Source organism: Gobio gobio (genome assembly GCF_949357685.1).
Source record: "Gobio gobio genome assembly, chromosome: 4".
NCBI classification, from domain to species: Eukaryota; Metazoa; Chordata; class Actinopteri; order Cypriniformes; family Gobionidae; genus Gobio; species Gobio gobio.
In genome coordinates, this window is record NC_137100.1 from 43,976,641 (window position 1) to 43,996,845 (window position 20,205).

General features: G+C 39.2%; 1 protein-coding gene across 1 annotated transcript; it reads left to right on the forward strand.

The window, feature by feature from the left end:
* The first annotated feature begins 150 nt into the window (after window positions 1-150).
* On the forward strand, window positions 151-15,444 carry traf2a (Tnf receptor-associated factor 2a). The gene is made up of 11 exons (XM_079814915.1): window positions 151-339; window positions 578-828; window positions 1,144-1,222; window positions 2,102-2,200; window positions 7,811-7,972; window positions 8,491-8,565; window positions 8,731-8,805; window positions 8,885-9,385; window positions 9,467-9,644; window positions 9,769-9,917; window positions 14,086-15,444. Exons 2-11 carry the CDS (start codon window positions 641-643, stop codon window positions 14,302-14,304), a joined length of 1,725 nt encoding a protein of 574 aa, XP_079671041.1. The 5' UTR covers window positions 151-339; window positions 578-640; the 3' UTR covers window positions 14,305-15,444.
* Window positions 15,445-20,205: the final 4,761 nt, after the last annotated feature.

Here is a 20,205-nt window from a genome sequence, read left to right on the forward strand (position 1 = left end):
AGTTGTTTATTGTTTAATAAAAGAAAGAGCGAAAAAAAGCCAACTGTACTGAAAATGTAAAATGATAAATACTTTTATTCTGTCTTTTGAAAGTACATTGAAGTTTCTAGCTTCGAATATTTTATCATTCGATTCGCCCCCTAGTGGACTCCCCCATCCATGATCAGCTGGAGAGAACACGACGCCTACCGTTACACACATTTCTGAAGAACAGTTAAAATAATAACAATAAATTATGATTATACTTATAAATGCACACGGCAAGAACGCTGAATGTGTTTGATACAATGTTTCACAGCACTGTAGGAGATTTTATAATGTTCGTTGGACCATAATATGGTAGGACAAATGTGATTTTAAAACGTAACACAATTTATTGTTCTGGAAATAATTAGAGATCCAAAAAACAGTAAATGCACCGTGCAACTGAAACGGTATTAAGACAATGGTCTTGTTTTGTAAAGCTTGTCATTCCTGCATAAACAATGTTTGTATTTAGATGTATTTAACTACACATATTTAAGTTAATACTTTTGTGTGACACAATGCAAAACCATGTGTTTACAACCCCTTTCAGTGAAATGTGTAGAAAGATCCGTGTCTCTTCTCCGGAGCCTGGTCACATGCGCGCTCGGGAATAATGGCTGCACAGGAACCCTCACCACCATCTTCATTAGAAGGCAACAAACCTGGCTTCCCTAAGAAAATACTCGCCAACAAGCTGGAGGACAAGCATCTGTGCAATATCTGTCTGAAAATCCTTAGGAGACCGTTTCAGGCGCAGTGCGGACATCGTTTCTGTTCATATTGTTTTACTAAAGCAGTGAGGTAAGCGTCATTCAGTCCAGATGGCCCACCTGACAAGACACTACAAAAGATGAACACGACCTGTCAGGCCTCCCGTGCCATTTTTATGGCATATTTTACGATTATACAAACAGTAAACGTTGCTTCATATCGGGGGACATAAATAAACGCAGGCTGTCAGGTTGTGTTCGGCTTCTTGTTTCGCAGGGCGAGCTGTAAACTACAACAGCCAGACTGTTGCAGCTATTGTCAAAATCAACTCTTATTATATGGTGTGCCTTTGTATTTATCAGCGATATCTTTCAGCTTGTGTGTATTAAACCTCTTATTTTCCAGCTCCGGACCACAGAAATGCAGTGCCTGTATAAAAGAAGACATATTTGAAGAACCAACATCAATTTTGAAACAGGGTTGTGTAAGTATTTGCGTTATTATACAGTAAGAATTAAATTATAGAAAAATTATAGGAATATATTATTAGTGCTTACTACCCTTCCAAAAATAAATTAATAAAAATAGCATAGTCATTGTAGTTTCCACCAAAATGCCACAGCTGCTAAATTGTTGTTACTACTGTAAAACCACAATACATCTTTGCATTTTGTATATTTCTGACTTCTTTGTTACCATGGTGGCTAATACAAAGTTTTAAAATCCAGTTTTACTATGTTACGAAGTTTCTATTTTTACTATAGTACAGTAACTGTAGCAACAGAAGCTGTTGTTTGGTACGATTTGGGAAGTGTAGTTGGAATTAAAGGGATAGTTGTTTCAATCCTGTATGACTGTATCTTTCATGTAAAACACGAAAGGCTGTCAGTGCCTCATAATTGTCATTTTTGACATCCCTTATAATAATGTTATAGCTTGAATTAATGGGTTTCATTTCATAAAATAAAAATTATTTGGTAGGTTAAAAAAAAAAATTCTGTTGTCAGTTTATATATATTTTGAACACTAAAGGCCTGTTCATACCAAGGATGATAACTAAAGAGTTTTAATAATAATCATTCTAATTCTATGAGAATATAAAAGTCCACACTACACAGAAGAACAATATCATGATTGTTTTTCCAGCTGATGATGAATGATAAAATTGACAGCTAACCAGAAAGACTTTCAGCATTTAAGGCAGCAGACAACAACTGCAGTGCAATAATAAAGTTATTGTAATGGTTATCTTTATAATCACTGTTCTTGGTGTAACAGACCTTTACCAATTTTTCACTGCTAGTAATGAGACGCATAAAAGTTGAAAGGAGATCTCACTTTCAATATGTGCAATTTCTTTTAGGCTTTTCCTGATAATGCTGCCAAGAGAGAAGTTGAAGCTCTTGAAGCTGTTTGCATCAATGAGGAATGCAACTGGACAGGCACCATCAAAGAATATGAGGTACTGTGTGTTCCTTTGCTGCTTTAAAAGAACAGGTAATACCAGTTTTGCCAAGCAGGTGCTTAGATGCTTTGCAAGCTGATCTTCCAATCTGACCAGCTGAAAGACCATACCTTATTCAGAGCAGCAACATGACAGGTATGAAAGCGAGGCTGTGAGGGATAGTCTTTTCAATTGCATCCGCTGTAAAAAGCTGTAAGAGGGTGTGTTTACACATGGTATGTTTGGATTGATTAAAATTAACCCTGGTGTGATTGTTCTGTTAGTGCGGTTCATTTCAATAAGTGTGAATTCTGCCATCCGAACCCTGGTGCGCACCAAACAAGGGAACTAAGACAAGATGGGTCTCGGTTTGCATCCAAGCAATCTCTGGTGCGGTTCGAATGAAATATGAAGATCTCTGACCGTGAGATCTCTGCAATCTAAGTTGGACTGCATGGGAAACACAGAGAGATCTTTTAGCACAGAGCATGACAGAAAACGTGGAGTGTATTTTAGTGTATTACGGCCAATAACGAGATTCACTGCCCCATCAACGCTCAAAATGGAACTTTTTAATGCACAATCCCTCACAAATAAATCATCTTTTATCCAAGACCACATCAGGGATAAGGGATTAGACCATATGTGCATAACGGAAATATGGCATTGAAAAGAAAAGCCCGTTACACTGGTCGTGGTGGTGGCTTAGCTGTAATTCATAGACAAACATTGAAGCTGTCTTTTTTCCCTTTGCCCACAGTGTCATCATTTGAATATCTTGCTTTTAAATGTAAACCCCCTTTTTCTTTGACAATACTCCTTATTTATCGGCCCCCCAAAACAAATTCTGTTTTTATCACTGAGATGCATGACTTTCTTACAACACTCTGCTCTACTTCTGCCAACATTTTAATATTAGGAGATTTTAATATTCATGTAGATTAGGGCTGAACGATATATCGTTATCGTATCTATATCTAGATATGAACTTTCAAGATATTTCTATCGAAAAAAGCAACGATATAGACGATATAGATTTCCCCTCTCCGCGCTTGCCCTGCATACAACTCTGGCAGTCACAACAAACATCAGTTTTACGAGTGCCCTTGAATGCACCGCTAAAGCCAGTGCGCACACACTACCAGGGACGTGGGAACTATATTGTGAGAGGGGGGACGGCGTTTCCATGGTGACGCGTCATTGCTTGTCACGTGACACACCGCAGCAGCAACAGCGCTGAATGAATGATGATCTGGTTTTGTAATTTTTTCCTTTTTTATTCAGAATATTCACAAATGTGTTAGCTATGGCATGAAATATCTGATATTCCGATTGTCAAATACATGCAAGTGGAAGTATATTGTTGTTTAAACACCTTTTATAACGATCGCGTTAGTTGAGCTGTATGCGCGATGGGCGCCGCCGTGTTAGTTTGTGCCGCAGACGCAGTTCAGAGAATCGGATCTGTTGGATTTACAACCTCTATGTTTACAACACGTGAATTCATCCACTTCTCCCGAAATACTTAAAAGTAAGTGGCTGGTGAACTGGGAATAGAATAGAGTAAACATTGAAGTTACTTACACAATGTGTATCTGATATGAATAAAACGTGTCGAATTATAATGGAAAGGATTATTATTACCTCTTCCATAGACATCAGTGTGTATTTTACAAACTCTAAATGTATTAAAAACAATACATTTTCTGACACTAATTTTTTAAATGTAGGCTTAAATCAAACACATTTTAATTCAGATTCTGGTTTTCACCGAACACGTAGTCATATCGTATTGTATCGATATCAAGATATCTGGCATGAAAATCGAGATATGAAATTTTGTCCATATCATTCAGCCCTAATGTAGATACCCCCTCCTGCCACCTGACAGATGAGTTTCTGCAATTATTGGACTGCCTCAATCTTCAACAGCATGTGGATGTCCCCACTCATTCTAGTGGGCACACTGGACTTGGTCATTTCCAACTCTCTTCATATTAGAAACCTCTTGGTGTATGATCTGGGTGTGTCTGACCACCAGGCCATCTCAATGGAGCTGCCACGCCCCTCTTCCCATACCAAAGATACTCGTCAAATTTGCTTTAGGAACCTGAAAAAGATTAACTAAGACACTTTAACTATAGACCTCCAGCAACTCTCCTCTGCTGATCTCTCCTCAGTCACGGAGTCGGTTGACTTCTACAACCAATCTCTGAGCAGCATTCTGGATCTTCACGCCCCTGTCAGAACTAGAATGGTCACCTTCTCGCGCTCAGCCCCCTGGTACACCTGCTAACTCTGAGAGGCGTCTCAAGCTTTCAGGACTCACTGTTCATAGGCTAGCTTATAGAGAGCATCAGAAGGCCTACGCAAGGTCCTTGAGAGATGCTCAGTCACAGTTCTACTCTTGCAACATTAACAATAACCCTGGAAACTCCAAGAAACTCTGCTCCACCATAAATCACATCCTCAAACCGCAAACTCACTATTTTTCAGAAGCCACAGAAGAGAGGTGCAATAAGTTCATGACCTTTTTTAGGAACAAAGTAGACAACATCCACTTACACCTTTCTAGCACCTCCGCTCTGCCTGTCCCGACTGTCGATCCACAGCCTGGGACTTTCCAACATCTCTGCTGCTTCTCCATCATCACACAGCACGAGGTTGAGGACATCATCAGAAAGATGAAACCATTCAACTGTGCACTGGATCCCTTTCCCACAGCCTTGGTAAAATCTAACCTCTGTGTCTTAAGTCCCTTTATAACCAAGATCATTAATCATTCCCTCCAGGCTGGCCATGTTCCTTCATCACTAAAAACTGCTATCATCAGACCACTTCTTAAAAAACCCACTTTAGACCCAGATGTTATTGAGAACTACAGACCCATCTCCAACCTTCCATACCTCTCTAAGGTGCTGGAAAAAGTTGTTGCTGCACAGCTTCAGGTCCATTTAAAACAAAATAATCTATGAGAAATTTCAGTCTTGTTTCTGCACAGGACACAGCACAGAAACAGCTTTGGTCAGGGTCAAACAACCTATTGATGGCGGCAGATGCTGGTTCCCCCTCCCTTCTCATCCTCCTGGACTTAACTGCAGCTTTCGATACTGTTGATCATAACATCCTCCTTCACCGTTTACATTCCACCATCAGTCTCTCTGACTCTGTCCACAACTGGTTCTCATCTTATCTCCCTGGGAGAACTGAATATGTTGCTTTGGGAGAAGCTACATCCCTGTCACACAACGTCCCTCAAGGCTCAGTGCTCGGCCCCACCCTGTTCATCCTCTACATGCCATCAGCCGCCATGGGGTTTCTTTTCACTGCTATGCTGATGACACTCAACTTTACCTTAGGACAAATTCTTCCCCCTCTGCTGACCTCACTCCATCCACTTTGATCACTTGCCTGGATGAGATAAAGACGCGGATGAAGCAAAACTTTCTGCAGCTAAACAGCTCCAAGACTGAAGCAATCCTAGTCGGCACTCCACTTCAGGTCCGGAATTCCGTTATCACCAGCATTGCTTTCTCTGATCAGGACATTCCACTTTCTACATCAGTCACCAACCTGGGGGTCAGTATGGAATTGCAACTTACTTTTGAAGCTCACATCAAACATCTGTGTAAGACCTCCTTCTTCCACCTCAGAAACATTGCCAAACTTCGTCCCATACTAACACTGGCAGATGCGGAGAAGCTTGTCCACGCCTTTGTCTCCTCCAGGCTGGACTACTGCAATGCGCTCCTTATCGGGATCCCTGGCAAAAATCTCCAGAAGCTGCAGTATATTCAGAACAGCGCTGCTAGGATCCTGTTGAGGGTGCGCAAATACAACCAAATTCCCCCCATTCTCAAATCACTCCACTGGCTTTCTGTCTCGCTCAGGATTGAGTATAAGATCTCCCTCCTTTCTCACCAGTGCATCCATGGTGACACACCCAACAATCTCAAGGAACTCCCTCTCACACAAACATCCACACGCAATCTCTGTTCTGTTTCAACACATCTTCTCAAAACTCCCACGACCAAACTCCATACAATGGGAGATCGGGCCTTCTGCTCAGCTTCCCCAAGTCTGTGGAATGCTCTCCCTGACCACTTGCGGATCCCACAGACTGTAGATGCTTTTAAACGTGGTCTTAAAACCCACTGTAGATGCTTTTAAACGTGGTCTTAAAACCCATCTTTTTAGCAGTGCTTTTGATTGATTTGTTATTATATTCTTAATTTTTTTCTTTTTATTGTTTTAAATCTGTAGCACTTTGAGATTTTGTTTAATGTAAAGTGCGATACAAATTAAATGTATTTATTTATATTTATTTATTTTAACAACGGCCCAAAGACATGCAAACAAACCAAAAACAGGAAGATGAGATCTTAAAAAGAACAGAATGCTCACGCACACCTGTTTTTTCTCATCATAGTCGCGATGTTGCCCATCACAGTTCCGTACAGGCATCAGAACCATGTCTCCTTGCAGCAGATCTTCATTTGTGTGTGTGACGGAGGAATTCCTGCAGCTGTTTTGACTCCTTTACACATTTTATAAGCTATTCACAAGTTCTCAGCTACGCACGCATGTAGGCTACGCACATACAGCGAGTGCATTTAACCCAGCACACAGCATTGTTTTGGATGTTCTGTTGCGAAATATATGTAATAAAAGCTGACCAGGTTGTGAACATTTCCCTTTGCCTTTAGGTTCGCTATCATAAGGTTCCATGTAAAAATGCCAATGTGAACGCTAAGCAGACCAGGACTAAATGATTTTTTCCCTGAAACGAACTACAAGTGTGAACACACCCTAAAGCTCTGAGATCACTTATAATTTTCCACAGCTCATATTGTCTGGGTTTTTTAAAAATATTTTTGCAGTGTTTCATCAGCAGAACAATCCAAAAACACATTAAATAACAGTTCAACCCACTGAAGAGATGTATATCTATCCCTCACAGCCTCTCTTTCATTCCCACAAAGATGACACTTTTGTGAATGTCTATACCCACTAACAATCCTACTTTACCAGGCCAAAATCAGAAGTCTTAGATCGCTAATTTGACATGTTTACAGACAGCTGAATAATGACATTGCAATCAAATTTGACCTTTACGAAATTCTGGCGGTGTCAGAAGATTTGACGCAGAGTCCTGCAGTGTGGCATCTCTTACGACCACCGTCAAAACACAAACGAATAGGAGTGCAGAACCTGATGAGGCAGTTAGCGAGATAGCAACAAACCACTTGGTCCATACACATCGTCTTCGTCTTTTTTCCATTTCTCTTTTCAAGACAAGCCATGAACAATATTAACGCTAGAGATTGTTTGCTATCCATCATTTCAATCCCGCATTTAAATGCAGCTCACGTCACTGAACGTGTCACGGAATGATGATATAAATCTCCAGAGGAGTCTTCTTGCATGCGTTTGTTTTTAACGCGCTTTGACTATGACTGCTTACAGCGTGTATAATGTTTGTACAGTCTGACAAGTGACAGTCGTAAAAGAACTAAGTTATTATAAATCGTACAGTATGCACCCAGCTTAAAAGCAGAAAACCATCATATGTTTTTTTTTTACATACACTGAGTTTTAAAATTTCTTGCATCTCTTCATCTCTCAAAGGCAAACCATGAAGGAAAGTGTGACTTCAGGATCCTTCCCTGCCCATCATGCAAAGAGCTTCTGAGAGCCAATGAAGTTGAACGTCATAATGAGAGAGAATGCCCAGAAAGGACTCTTAATTGTAAATACTGCAAGGAGCCATTTCATTTTAAAAACATTAAGGTAGGACTTTTTTTTTCTTATTTCCATTTTAAAAGTATAACCACAGAGCTATTTTCCTTAACCTGTTAACCGTCAGCGCCCTTTTTGAGCATAGATCTGAGCTTGGTTGGTCTCTTTTTTTAAAGACAGTCAGCAAATTAACAAAAAATAAAAAAATAAAGTTTAAAATTTGCTGTAAAGCAAAAATACTATTAGGGACCATTTACCATTTTTATACAAAATATATATTTTACAAAATAATTTTGACTTAAAATTATTAGCCAAGTTTTTTTTTCTCAAAAATTAAGCCTGCTAAAAAGCTTTAAATACTATATCCATGGCAACTCAATGTCCAATTTCAAAGGGGGGGAAGGCAATAAAAAAAGTGTGCCAACTGTCCTGCTACCGTGACACTAACAGTTGAGAATAATTAATCAAGTATGAAAATAATCCAATATTAATTCATGTGCTTTTCATTTAATCCTTTTACAAATGCAGTTTTGGATATTTTAGTGACTACTAAAGAATATGTTTTTTAGGCTCATGATGAGATATGCCCTAAATACCCCATGATTTGTGAAGGTTGTGCCAAGAAAAAAATCCCAAGAGAGAAAGTAAGTAAATAGTATTTGGGCTGTTTACATACTGTTGTGTTTACATTGTGTGTCAACTAGAACAAAGGTTTTATCTACTTTCTGTAGTCAAGTGTTGTTTTTCTTATATGGAAAGAACATTTTCATAAATACTTTCTTTTTACTGTTTTTTCCCCCCATAAACAGTATGTGGACCACATTAAACTGTGCACCAAATTCAGAACGCCTTGCAGATTTCATGTGGTAGGCTGTGATATGACGGTAGGTAAACCTCCTTTTTATGCATCCATCACATATTAATTTCGTTCCATTAATGTTTTTTTTTTTAAATTTCCTTTAGGTGGAAAAGGAGAAGATCCATGACCATGAGCAAGCCTGTTCCTATGAGCACTTAAACCTTCTTCTGCACTTCATCATGGGCATCAAGGTGAACTTGGAGAGTCTGCAGCCTCAGAGTTTGGAGTTGGCCAGCCATAAGATCCACGAGCTACATCAGTCTCTGCGGGAGCTGGAGCTGAAAATGGGCCAGTTGAGTGGAGCAGGGGCTCCCGTGCAGGGGGCCTGCGCACCGCTGCCTCCACTGCCGGCTCCAACGCTGGGTACTTCTTTCACCCCCCTCCCTACTGCTGTTGGTGCAGCCTTGGAGCTGCAGCTGCATAGCGAGAAGACCAAAGTGGCGGAGCTTAGCCGCCGCTGTCAGGAGCTGGAGCTTAAGGTAAGCACTTTTGAGAACATCGTCTGTGTGCTCAACCGTGAGATGGAGCGCTCCGCCACCACCATGGAGGCCTATAACCGCCAACACCGGCTTGACCAGGACAAGATTGAGATACTCAACAACAAGGTAAATTGTCTGTCTGAAACAGATACATTTTTTTTTTTTAGCTGAAGCTATTATTTGCTTCAATACTAGATTTTTGTACAGGTACGGCAGTTGGAGAGGACGGTAGGCCTTAGGGATCTCTCCATCGTGGAGATGGAGGCAAAGATGAGGGAGATGTCCGCTGCCACCTATGATGGCGTCTTTGTGTGGAAGATCTCCGACTTCTCAAAGAAGAGACAGGATGCTGTAGCTGGACGTGCGCCTGCTATGTTCTCACCTGGTAGTTTTATTTTGTATATTATTCCTAAGGTTTCATATTAATTATTAGGAAAAGTGTGAGGGATTTCCACTCAAAAAGCTTTGATGTGACATCTCACTCCAAGGCACCCTGTTTTGTTTTACAGCATTTTACACAAGCAAATATGGCTATAAGATGTGTTTGCGCATCTATCTGAATGGGGACGGGACGGGACGTGGTACTCACTTGTCTCTGTTCTTCGTGGTGATGAGGGGACACAGTGATGCCTTGCTCAAGTGGCCTTTTAATCAGAAGGTCAGTCTGATCAGCTTATAACATTGTGTGCCTGACCATTTTTCTTTCCTGAAATCCTGACAGACTTAAAATTCTTTTTTTGTACTATTAATTTATTAATTTTAGTATTATAACATGCATGAAAAATGCAATCTGTGGAATGACTCCCCAATAACTTAATGACATTCCTGAATTAGTAATTCATGATATTCGTAAAAAAAAAAAAAAATACAAATTCTGTCATTATTTACTCAGTTTTTCCTAGGGGTTGCACGACTACTGATAGTCGATTTCTTATCCAAACAATACACAAGTTAATTGACTACTTGTGGTTCATGCTACTGCAAAAGAAAAGACATGAAATAGTTCTTATCAATAAATGTTTATTAATTCATAGCCTAATGCAACAATTACATAAGTAAACTCAAAACATTATAATTATTACATTACATATTTTGATTTTCATGTAACAGAGTAAAGCCAAATAAATAGCTGCACACAACACTAATCCTAATATTCGCGTCGTATATCCAAACTATATGTGCATGTCTTTCCAGAGTGTAGCATTCGATGGAACTGTGTAACTGGGTTCAAAGAAGTTGATAATTCCCCTGAATCCTTCTCCTGAAACTGCAGAGAGTGGTCTTATATCCTTCACTATAAAATCCACAAGTAAATCTGTTATTACCTGTCTTCTCCTCTCTGTAATCGGGCGTTTACAGAATTCACCAATGCTCGTTTGCTTCGTGGTGTGCGTCTCACTGACATTTGCCTTTGCTGTTGGATGTGTCAATCTTAGGTGGTTGTGCATAGCTGTCGTACTGCCGTTGTATTTTAAAGTGGTCTTACAGAGTTGGCAAATTACGATATTTTTCGTCATCCTTGATGAATTACTTCCACACATCTGATGTGTGGTGTCTGTTGGTGACATTCACTATTTTGAATTAATTTATGGTTAATGCATGCTCGAGTAGTCGATTGTTTCCGACAGCGCTGACTAGTGGTTGAAGTAGTCGATCTCTCGACTACTCGACTAGTCTATGCAAGCCCTAAACCTCTATAAATTTCTTTCTTCTGCTGAACACAAAAGAAGGTATTTAGAAGAATGTCGGTAACCAAACATTTGATGGGCCCCATTGACTTCCATAGTTTTTTTGTTGTTGTACTATGCAAGTCAGTGGGGCCCATTTGTTTGGGTACCCATATTCTGCAAAATATCTTCTTCTGTGTTCAGCATGTGAAAGAAATTCATACAGGTTTGGAACAACCTGAGGGTGAGTAAGTGATGACAGAATTTTCATTTTTGAGTGAACTATCCCTTTAAGAAAATATAGCACCCTTTTGGTGGGGGGTCCGTAAAGTTTTTCTTCTATTTTAGGAAGACGTCTCTAATGCTTATCAAGGAATTTATTTGATCAAAAATATTGTAAAAACGGTCATTCTATTTGAATTAAAAAAAATTATTTGAATATATTTTAAAATGCAATTTATTCCTATGATGGAAAAGCCGAGTTTTCAACAGCCATTATACCAGTCTTCAGTCACATGATCGTTCTGAAATCATTCTAATAAAAGAATTTGAGAGAATTTTGTGTAGGTTTTTGCTTTACACTTGATGGTTACTAGGGGTGTTAATTGGACATCATGATTCGATACAATATCGATTCTCATAGCCAGGGATGCAATATTTTCCGATACCTCAAAAAGTTCTGCGATACGATACAATACGATTCAGGGGTATATCAATCAATATTTCAATATTATGATATTATGTGCCTATTTTACACTAGCTCACAACTGCAACCAAAATATATAACATAAACATGTATTTCAAAATTTCACAGCCTGCACCCTGATTGGGACATCCACAAATTAAAAATGCACACAGTAATCTAATGACAGCTTATGACATGACAACAGTCAAGAAAGTATTTTAGGCTTAAAGCAGCACTAGGTAACTTTTCAACCTTCATAATATATTTTCAAGACTCTTGTGATGATACATCGACTTACAATAGGTTGAATGACACGTCTGCCATAGCCTGACGGGGTATGTATCGTTTTTAATCGTACTTTTAAACTTCGGGTTTCGGGTAGTAACCCGAGAACAAAAATAACTACAAAATTAGACTGCTTTACGGCATATACGTCACTTCCACCACCATCCCCACGTCCTTAAATTCGGACGTGCGTGAAAAAATCGCTCGCAAATCATTTGTTTGCCGAATTTTATAGTCATGGCCGAAGCAGCACAGAAAAATAAGAAAGCAAAGGTTTTGTCTGAGGAAAGCAAAAAGAGAAAACGAGAAAGTGATCGGATTAAAGGCAGGACGAGGATCAACATTGGGCCAGCGTTTGCTCGTTGGCGTGAGCTGAAGGAGGAGGGGCTACATTCTTGCAAGTAAATACGTAATACATACAAAATCATATTTTAGGATACCTAACATGTCTGTGATATTGGTTTATTTGTCTTTCCTCAAGCTTTAATGCAAATCGATTTTTCGAATTTGCAGATTCATCTATGGTAGCTTGATATTGTAATATTGACGATATATGGTTATTACCTACCACTCAAACATTGAATTGAAGTATCATATAGATTCTGTAAAACGGGAACCAATAGACTAGGCTACTATAATGACGCTGGCTTGTAAACGTGAGCATCGCGATCATTTGGCGTTTGAAAAAAATAAAACCCATGAAATTGTATTCATATGACATGCTGAAACATATGCCACTGTACCTGGGATGAAGACATTTCACACGCGACGCAAGCAGAACACCTGCATGTGAACTCCTGCAGAGTTCAGGGCTATCATAGTTGTCATGTCAACAAATGCACGTGCGATGCATCCCCTGATGTAGAGTGACCGTTTACGACAGTAGTAGAGGACAATACTGTTTCACAACTGTAGGGGGAGCCCGAGAGCAAAAGTTACCTAGTGCGGCTTTAAGTGCTAAAATGTGTAATGGCAAAAAACTGATAAACAAGGGGAAAAAATTATATATTAATACTATAAAATTAAAAGACATTTCTTTTAAATGTATAGCACAGATTTTTAATGAAGCAACAACATATTATAGGTAGGACAGTACAAGATATGCTATTAATATTCTCTCATTGTGCAAAAGTATTATAATATGAAAGGCACCAATACAGAATGGCACAAATCACTTATGCGCAAATTATAAACTTTCGTGAAGATTCAGCACTGACCCGATCAAGACAGTGACCGTTCCATCGACTGTCTCGAGCTTCGTTCACAAGCTCTGAAAGGTAATTTAAACAAGAATGCACGCATTGGCGATAATGCATAGACTGACATTGTGTGAAAATGTGGAAAGTGTTAAAACAAATGTGCCTCATAAAAATATAAATAGCCTACAGGTATCGATTTTTAACACGTGGCATCAATGCATCGTATCATTAGACATTAGATCGATATATCAATGTATTGTTACACCCCTAATGGTTACCACCACATGACATTTTTAGAGTCATTAAAGGGTTAGTTCACCCAAAAATGAACATTCTGTCATTAATTACTTACCCTCATGTCGTCCACACCCGTAAGACCTCCGTTCATCTTCGGAACACAAATGAAGATATTTTAGTTGAAATCCGATGGCTCAGAAAGGCCTCCATTGGCACAATGCACTTTACACTCTCAAGACCTATAAAAGATAATAAAGACGTCGTTACAAAGTCCATCTCACTAAGTCCATTCAACTAAAATATCTTCATTTGGGTTCCGAAGATGAACGGAGGTCTTACGGGTGTCGAACGACATGAGGGTAAGTAATTAATGACAGAATTCTCATTTTTGGGTGAACATGCCTATGTGATTGCCACATTGTCTATGTGAACATTTGGGTGAATTTATGTACAATTTTCAAGATTTTTGTTCCTAAAAAACAAAACAAAAAAAAAACATCTGAAACCAACATGAATACAACAAGTATTTTTCTAAGAACTTGGCTCATGTGTTTCAAACTAGATTAAGGCATTATTTCTTTTTCTTTGTTGTGGACAGTTATATGTGAATGTGGCCATTTTTTGTCCCTTAATTTTCTTTTTCTGGGGTCCCTAATGTTTCTTCCACTGAATCATGAATGACTGGCTTCCGTTTTGTATCTATTCATATCTGACTAAAGGCCTTTTTGGTTTATCCAACACCTTGGTCCTTAGGTCACCCTCATGTTGCTGGATCAGAACAACAGGGAGCACATCATTGATGCCTTCCGGCCAGACATTTCCTCTTCCTCCTTCCAGAGGCCTGTGAGTGACATGAACATTGCGAGCGGCTGCCCTCTCTTCTGCCCTCTCTCCAAACTAGACTCCAAGAACTCCTACATCCGAGATGACACTATCTTCATCAAGGCCATTGTTGACCTCACAGGCCTTTAAGGTGTCAGATGTCGCTGCTCCGCCATGCTCCTTTCTCCAGCCTGTAGTGGTTCCCGTGCAGTACTTTTTTCCTGAGGCATGTTCCCTCAGCCTGAGCTCCTTGCCGTGCTCGGCTGAGCCCAAAGAGACTACGGTATCCAGTGCAATACTGTGCTGGGCGTGATGCCACTCTGCATTATGTACCAAAATTGTTCCCAGAGTTTGTGCAGTTCTACTGTAATATAGTTGCCCTTTGGGAACCCCTCACTCTCTCGTAGTGGGATAGCTGTCAGCTGTGATTGTAACGTAACTACTTGCCTGTGCCATAGATGTGGCACCTTGCCTTTTATAGAGATTGAGAAGACTTTCTCCACACGACAGACGTCATTTAATTTACAAGCGCCGAGCTTGTTTTGCGCTACCTATTTGGGTACTTTTTCCTTTCCTGAGTGTTTAAGCTACTTGTAAGTGAATGTTTCATGCGTAGACGGACATGGAGTCACACTAACGAATGATGTCGATGCGTTTATTTTGCGACTGCTTAGTTAACTTGAGTATACGCATCGACAGTCTTCTGACATTCCCTTTTAGCATTGTGTGCCTCGAATGTTTCTCGTTTTCATTGGTTCTTTGTAGTGGTGGACATTGCTTGAATTTCCAAAGTCCAAAGCGCAGAATTTGGGTTTGATAACCTGCTTGTGAGTTGAGGAGTTTGTGTGTGTGAAGGTGTGATCTGTTTTTTGGCCTTCGTTTCCATTTTCGGTGTTCTTTGATGTATTAGTTTGCATGTTGGATCTGTGGAAGATACATTCAAGTTAGCAGCAGACCAGGTGTACACCCTGAGCCTGAGAAGCGAAGGCAGTTTCATTGTAAAATCGCTGTCGAAGACAAAACAACTAAATCACGCTGGTGTTAAAATCATCCAGTTTTCCTTTGGACCTCAAATGCCTCATCAGCCGACATGGTTATACACGAATAAAAGGCGCAGCCTTTAGCCTAAAGGTAGTGTAAGTAGGACAGATAATCTCATGTGCTTTATTGTGACGTGGAAAGGCTGATGTTTGTTAGCATTTTGATGTTTTCCTGTGTTTTTGGGTGTTCTGTTGATGTTGTGTTGCTTTGGGCAAACATTATGGATGCCATTAAAATGATATGACCTGCTTCGGACCATGTCGATCAGTATAAGCCAAGCAGATATTTGAGAACTCATAGTCAGTAATACCTGTCGTCTTTATCCCAGAAAGACTTTGGGCTTTGCATTCTGTAAATGTGCTAGAAAACGAGGAATGTGATTTATGACATTTTAAGTAGCCTTAAGTAGTCCTTAATAGACAGAGAGTTCAGTGCATTTTGTCCATGAGATTTGTTTCTTTTGCAAGCAGAGAAGGAATTACTAAACATATTCAATGCATAACTCCTACATAAGGGCTTTTAGTATACAGTATGTCTTCCATGTGAGCTTTTCGGTCTGGTTATTTTCTGAAACGGAGTCTGAGATGCTTTTTTAAGATGCCTTCACGCTAACAAAGCACCTGGACCCAGCCTATTTTCAAACCAGTTCCCACAGATATCGAAACCTCTCTGTGCATGAGATGTTTTGATAGAGAAGAAAAAAATATATATTGTAAATTATTGGTTTACTTTGTAGACCAACATTTTATTTGTATTGCTTTACTTTTTTATCTGTTGATTGAGATGCAGTATATGACGGTTATAAATGTGAGTGTGGTATATTGTTTAAGTATAAATAGATAAACTATACAGTGTACACAGTTTTACGACTGGTGTAGCTCTGGATATAACAAATATGAATCATAAATATATATTATAGATTTATATAGATAATAAATGTACTATTTCCTGTTGGGATGGTTTCAAAATGTGTTCGGGCTCATTTAGGGCTTTGGTAAGTTCTCCTTCACTTTGGCAGCATCCTCTGAGGGACTGAGATTTTGAAAGATCTTTCGGTTTTTCCTCTCTCTTTCTCCCAAGAACCTGTCTATATTTATAAATCTCACCACCGTAGATTTCCCAGCTTGCTTTTTGCCCCAATGAGATTTCAAAGTACTTGTGTGATTAGTTCTACAGGTGTGATGTGCCTCTGTAGCATAACTGCTTCTATACAAATGTTCTCTATACATAGCTTTAGCTAACATTGCATGTGGCCAGCAGGGTGTTGTATTGTATTCAATCATATTTGAATCATATTAATAATATTCTTTGAGATTTTTGGTAAACAAAACACACTTATTATTTTGAGTAGCCTTCACATGATTTAATAGTAGTAGTGCACACATTTTAGCTTGTGCAATTATACAAGTGTCCTTCCTGTTCTTGAGTGTGAAACCTGCTGTTTGCATTCACTCGATCTGGGCTCATATATTCATAAGCTGAAGAGGTGAATAGGAAATGCTTGACCTTACGTGGGTGAGAACCCCCTTTATCTGTAAGAACTGATTCTGACTTGCATTTTATTTTTGGATAAGCATACACTACACTAGGAATGTGCTATTTTTTAAGTTTTTGCATACCGTTGAGATTAAAACTCACAGAAATAATAATTTCCAGGACTGATTTTTTTTCTTCTTCTTCAGCTGACTAAGATTTGTATACTTTTTATTTCCGAGGTTGCATTTCATAGAGGTTGCTTTAATAATCAATCTTTCTACGTAACTTTGTATGCCTTTCTCATGGTGTTTCAGTGCCACTGATCTTCCTGATTCTGTTTTACAGAGCTAGAGATGTTACTGTGAAGGCACTGGGTTTCTTTCACAAATTGTGGTAGTTGATGTGCCAAGGAAGGAACCTCTGTGTGATTCATCCTGTGTTTATGGTTTAATCCTCAGTGATATCTAAAATAAAGTCTTTTCTGTTCTCTTCTTTCTCTACTCTTGTATGGTCATAAGTTCTGTTTTATATCACCTATGACCACATGGGGGTGCTCACACGCCATTATTCGTTATGCACTACGATACAGGGTCATTTTAGAAGACGAGTTGCGTTTAGGAGAGAATTATTTCCTTTTAACTAATGCGATTATTTTGTACATTGTAATGAGTGAATCAAAGGTACATGTCCAAACATAATCTGTACATCACGTAAATGCATTTCTCACTCTATTCCAGGAAGTATGAGTCGGTTATGGGAGTGTAAAAAAAGGGCTTCTCAGACTGATGGCTTTCACAGAGTCCAGTGAAGTGCTCTTGAGTTAAGGGTTTCCCTGTTGGACTGAGAGCCACAGTAAGAGGTGAGGAGGGTGATGTCTGAGCAATGGCACTTTCAGCCAATCTCACACATCCCGCATCACTTGATGTTTAGGGGCACAGCTGAAAGTGGTTTACTTATCTGGTTAAATAGTATTCAGATTAAATTCCTCATGGTGATTATAATCTGTAGAAAAACGTCTTTTGTTGTTCAGTAGCCGACAAAACATTGTAGGGGGAAAATATTCTAGATCTTTGTGTTAATCTTCAAACATGTATACGAAAGAAAGATTTCATGATAGCCAGTCATGAAGCCTAATAGCTTAAAATTGATTAAATATGGGCTTTATAATGGAACAGTTCACTCTGTATATTATTACTTTCATCCAACATGTCAAATGCAAGTACAAGATGGAAGATTGCTTAAGAGGGCTTTTCTGTACAAATAAAGGTTGTTTATTGGCATTGATTGATCTATGTTGAACCTTTAACATTCACAGAACCTTTCCATTGCACAAAAGGTTCTTTATAGAGGCAATGTTCTTCACACTATGAAAATAATGGTTCTTTTAAGAGCTGTTCACTTAAAGTAGCCTGACAAGCCAGACCCACATCAAGATGTTGGGTCTGGGAACACACCATTGGCAGGGCTCAATCCGAGAGGCGGGATAAACGGTTGTCTTTCAGATTCCCTCTGCACGCAATAGGATAGCGCTACAACCAACCAGAGCGCTATCAGCAGTGACAACAATCACAAGCAGAGTGGTCGCTGAGTCCCATGCGTTTTCCCAACAGCGGAGCTAGTTTATAGATTAAACTTTTGCCTTGTCCGTTCGGCAAAACTCAGAACACATCTTCCTTTTTTAAGAATGACTTCAGTGCCGTAGCGTTCTTTGTTATCTGGGAAGTAGCAGGGATTTCACGTGGAACGATCACAACTCTGCCGTCATTATGTTAAGCCCTCCCACCGACTCTATACATGATGTGATTGGCCTGACTAGAGTTTGGTTTTTCAAGCTCGCAAGTCTACGGAGAGTTGCTAGACGACCCTGGCTGCAAATTTACATTTGCTGCCGCTAGGGTGCGTCTAGATCTCTAGGCTACACTTAGGGTTTGTTCACCCCAAAATGAAAATTCTGTCATTAATTACTCACCCTCATTACGTTCCAAACCCGTAAGACCATTGTTCATCTTCGGAACACAAATTAAGATATTTTTGATGAAATCCGAGAGCTCTCTGACCCCTCCATAGACAAGGCCCAGAAAGGTTAAATAAATGTAACATAAAATCATCCATGTGACTCCAGTGGATCAACCTCAATTTTATGAAGCGACAAGAATACTTTTTGTGCACAAAAACAAACAAAAATAATAACTTTATTCAACAATTTTGTTCTAGCCTGTGCCAATCTCCTAGTTTACGTTGTAAAAACAGTGCAGCTCCCGCATCGTCACACGCATATGTCGTGGTGCTCACGTGAACCGTATCGGCTGCTGTAGAACTCAAAATCGCTGCACTATTTACAACGGACACTGCGTAGGAGACTTACACATGCTAGAATGAAATTGTTGAGTAAAGTCGTTAATATAAAATATAAAATTAAGGTTGAACCACTGGAGTCACATGGACTATTTTACCAATGTTTTTACTACCTTTCTGGACCTTGAAAGTGGTAATTAAATTGGTGTCTATATGGAGGGGTCAGAGAGCTCTCAGATTTCATCAAAAATATATTCATTTGTGTTCCGAAGATGAACGACGGTCTTATGGTTTTGGAACAACATGAGGGTGAGTAATTAATGACTGAATTTTCATTTTTGGGTGTACAAAATCTTTAAAGGCTCTTTGTGGTAAAGCCTGGTTAGACTCTTAAATATATTCAGACCACTTTATTAAAAATGTAAATAATGCCAGAATTTTCATTTGTGGGTGAGCAATCTTTCATATTTTTATAGGAGCTCAATATATCCACCCCCTGTTCTGGCATAGAAGGGCAATGGCAGAGATCTTCCCACTAGACAATCTTCAGTTAGGCTTTTTTTCCATGGCTTTTCCCTGGGGCAAATCTGGAGCTCTGTATCACAGTTAACAGACCCTAATCTGAGGATTAACAAGGGGGTATTCCCTCTATCACAGCTTCCTCTCAGTGTGTAGTCAGCAGATAGAAAATTATGCTCCTAAAAGGAATAAATCGGTCCAATGCTCGAGGTTTGTCAGTACAGCTGGGTAAAAACATTAATGATTAATCACAGTCGCTTCATTTGAACAATCCTGATGTTGTTCCCTAAAATCATAAGATCTATATTTTACTCTATGGCTATTTATAATGAAAAACGCTGTCTATTATATCATATTAATCACCAAAGAAATAATATTTTCCCTTAGTTGTGAATTACACAAACATGAATTTCTTTATTTTGTAAGCACAATAGGCATAATTGCTGAGATGAATATTTAGTCAAATTGAAATCCCCCCCAAATAGAATTGAATCTATGCTGATACTCAGCCTACTTTTCAGTGATTATAAGGTTGACTGTTGCAACTCAAACTAATGTCAGGCACAATATCAGTTTTGATGAAAAATATTTTGTGTCAAACAGCATATTTTTTTTCCAAATTAGCCTAGGATGCATTTTAAATAATTCATTGTGGTTGCATGTAATCATACAAGGTATAGTGTGTCTGTTCTTTTGTCATATTTATTGTGTACAAGAGAC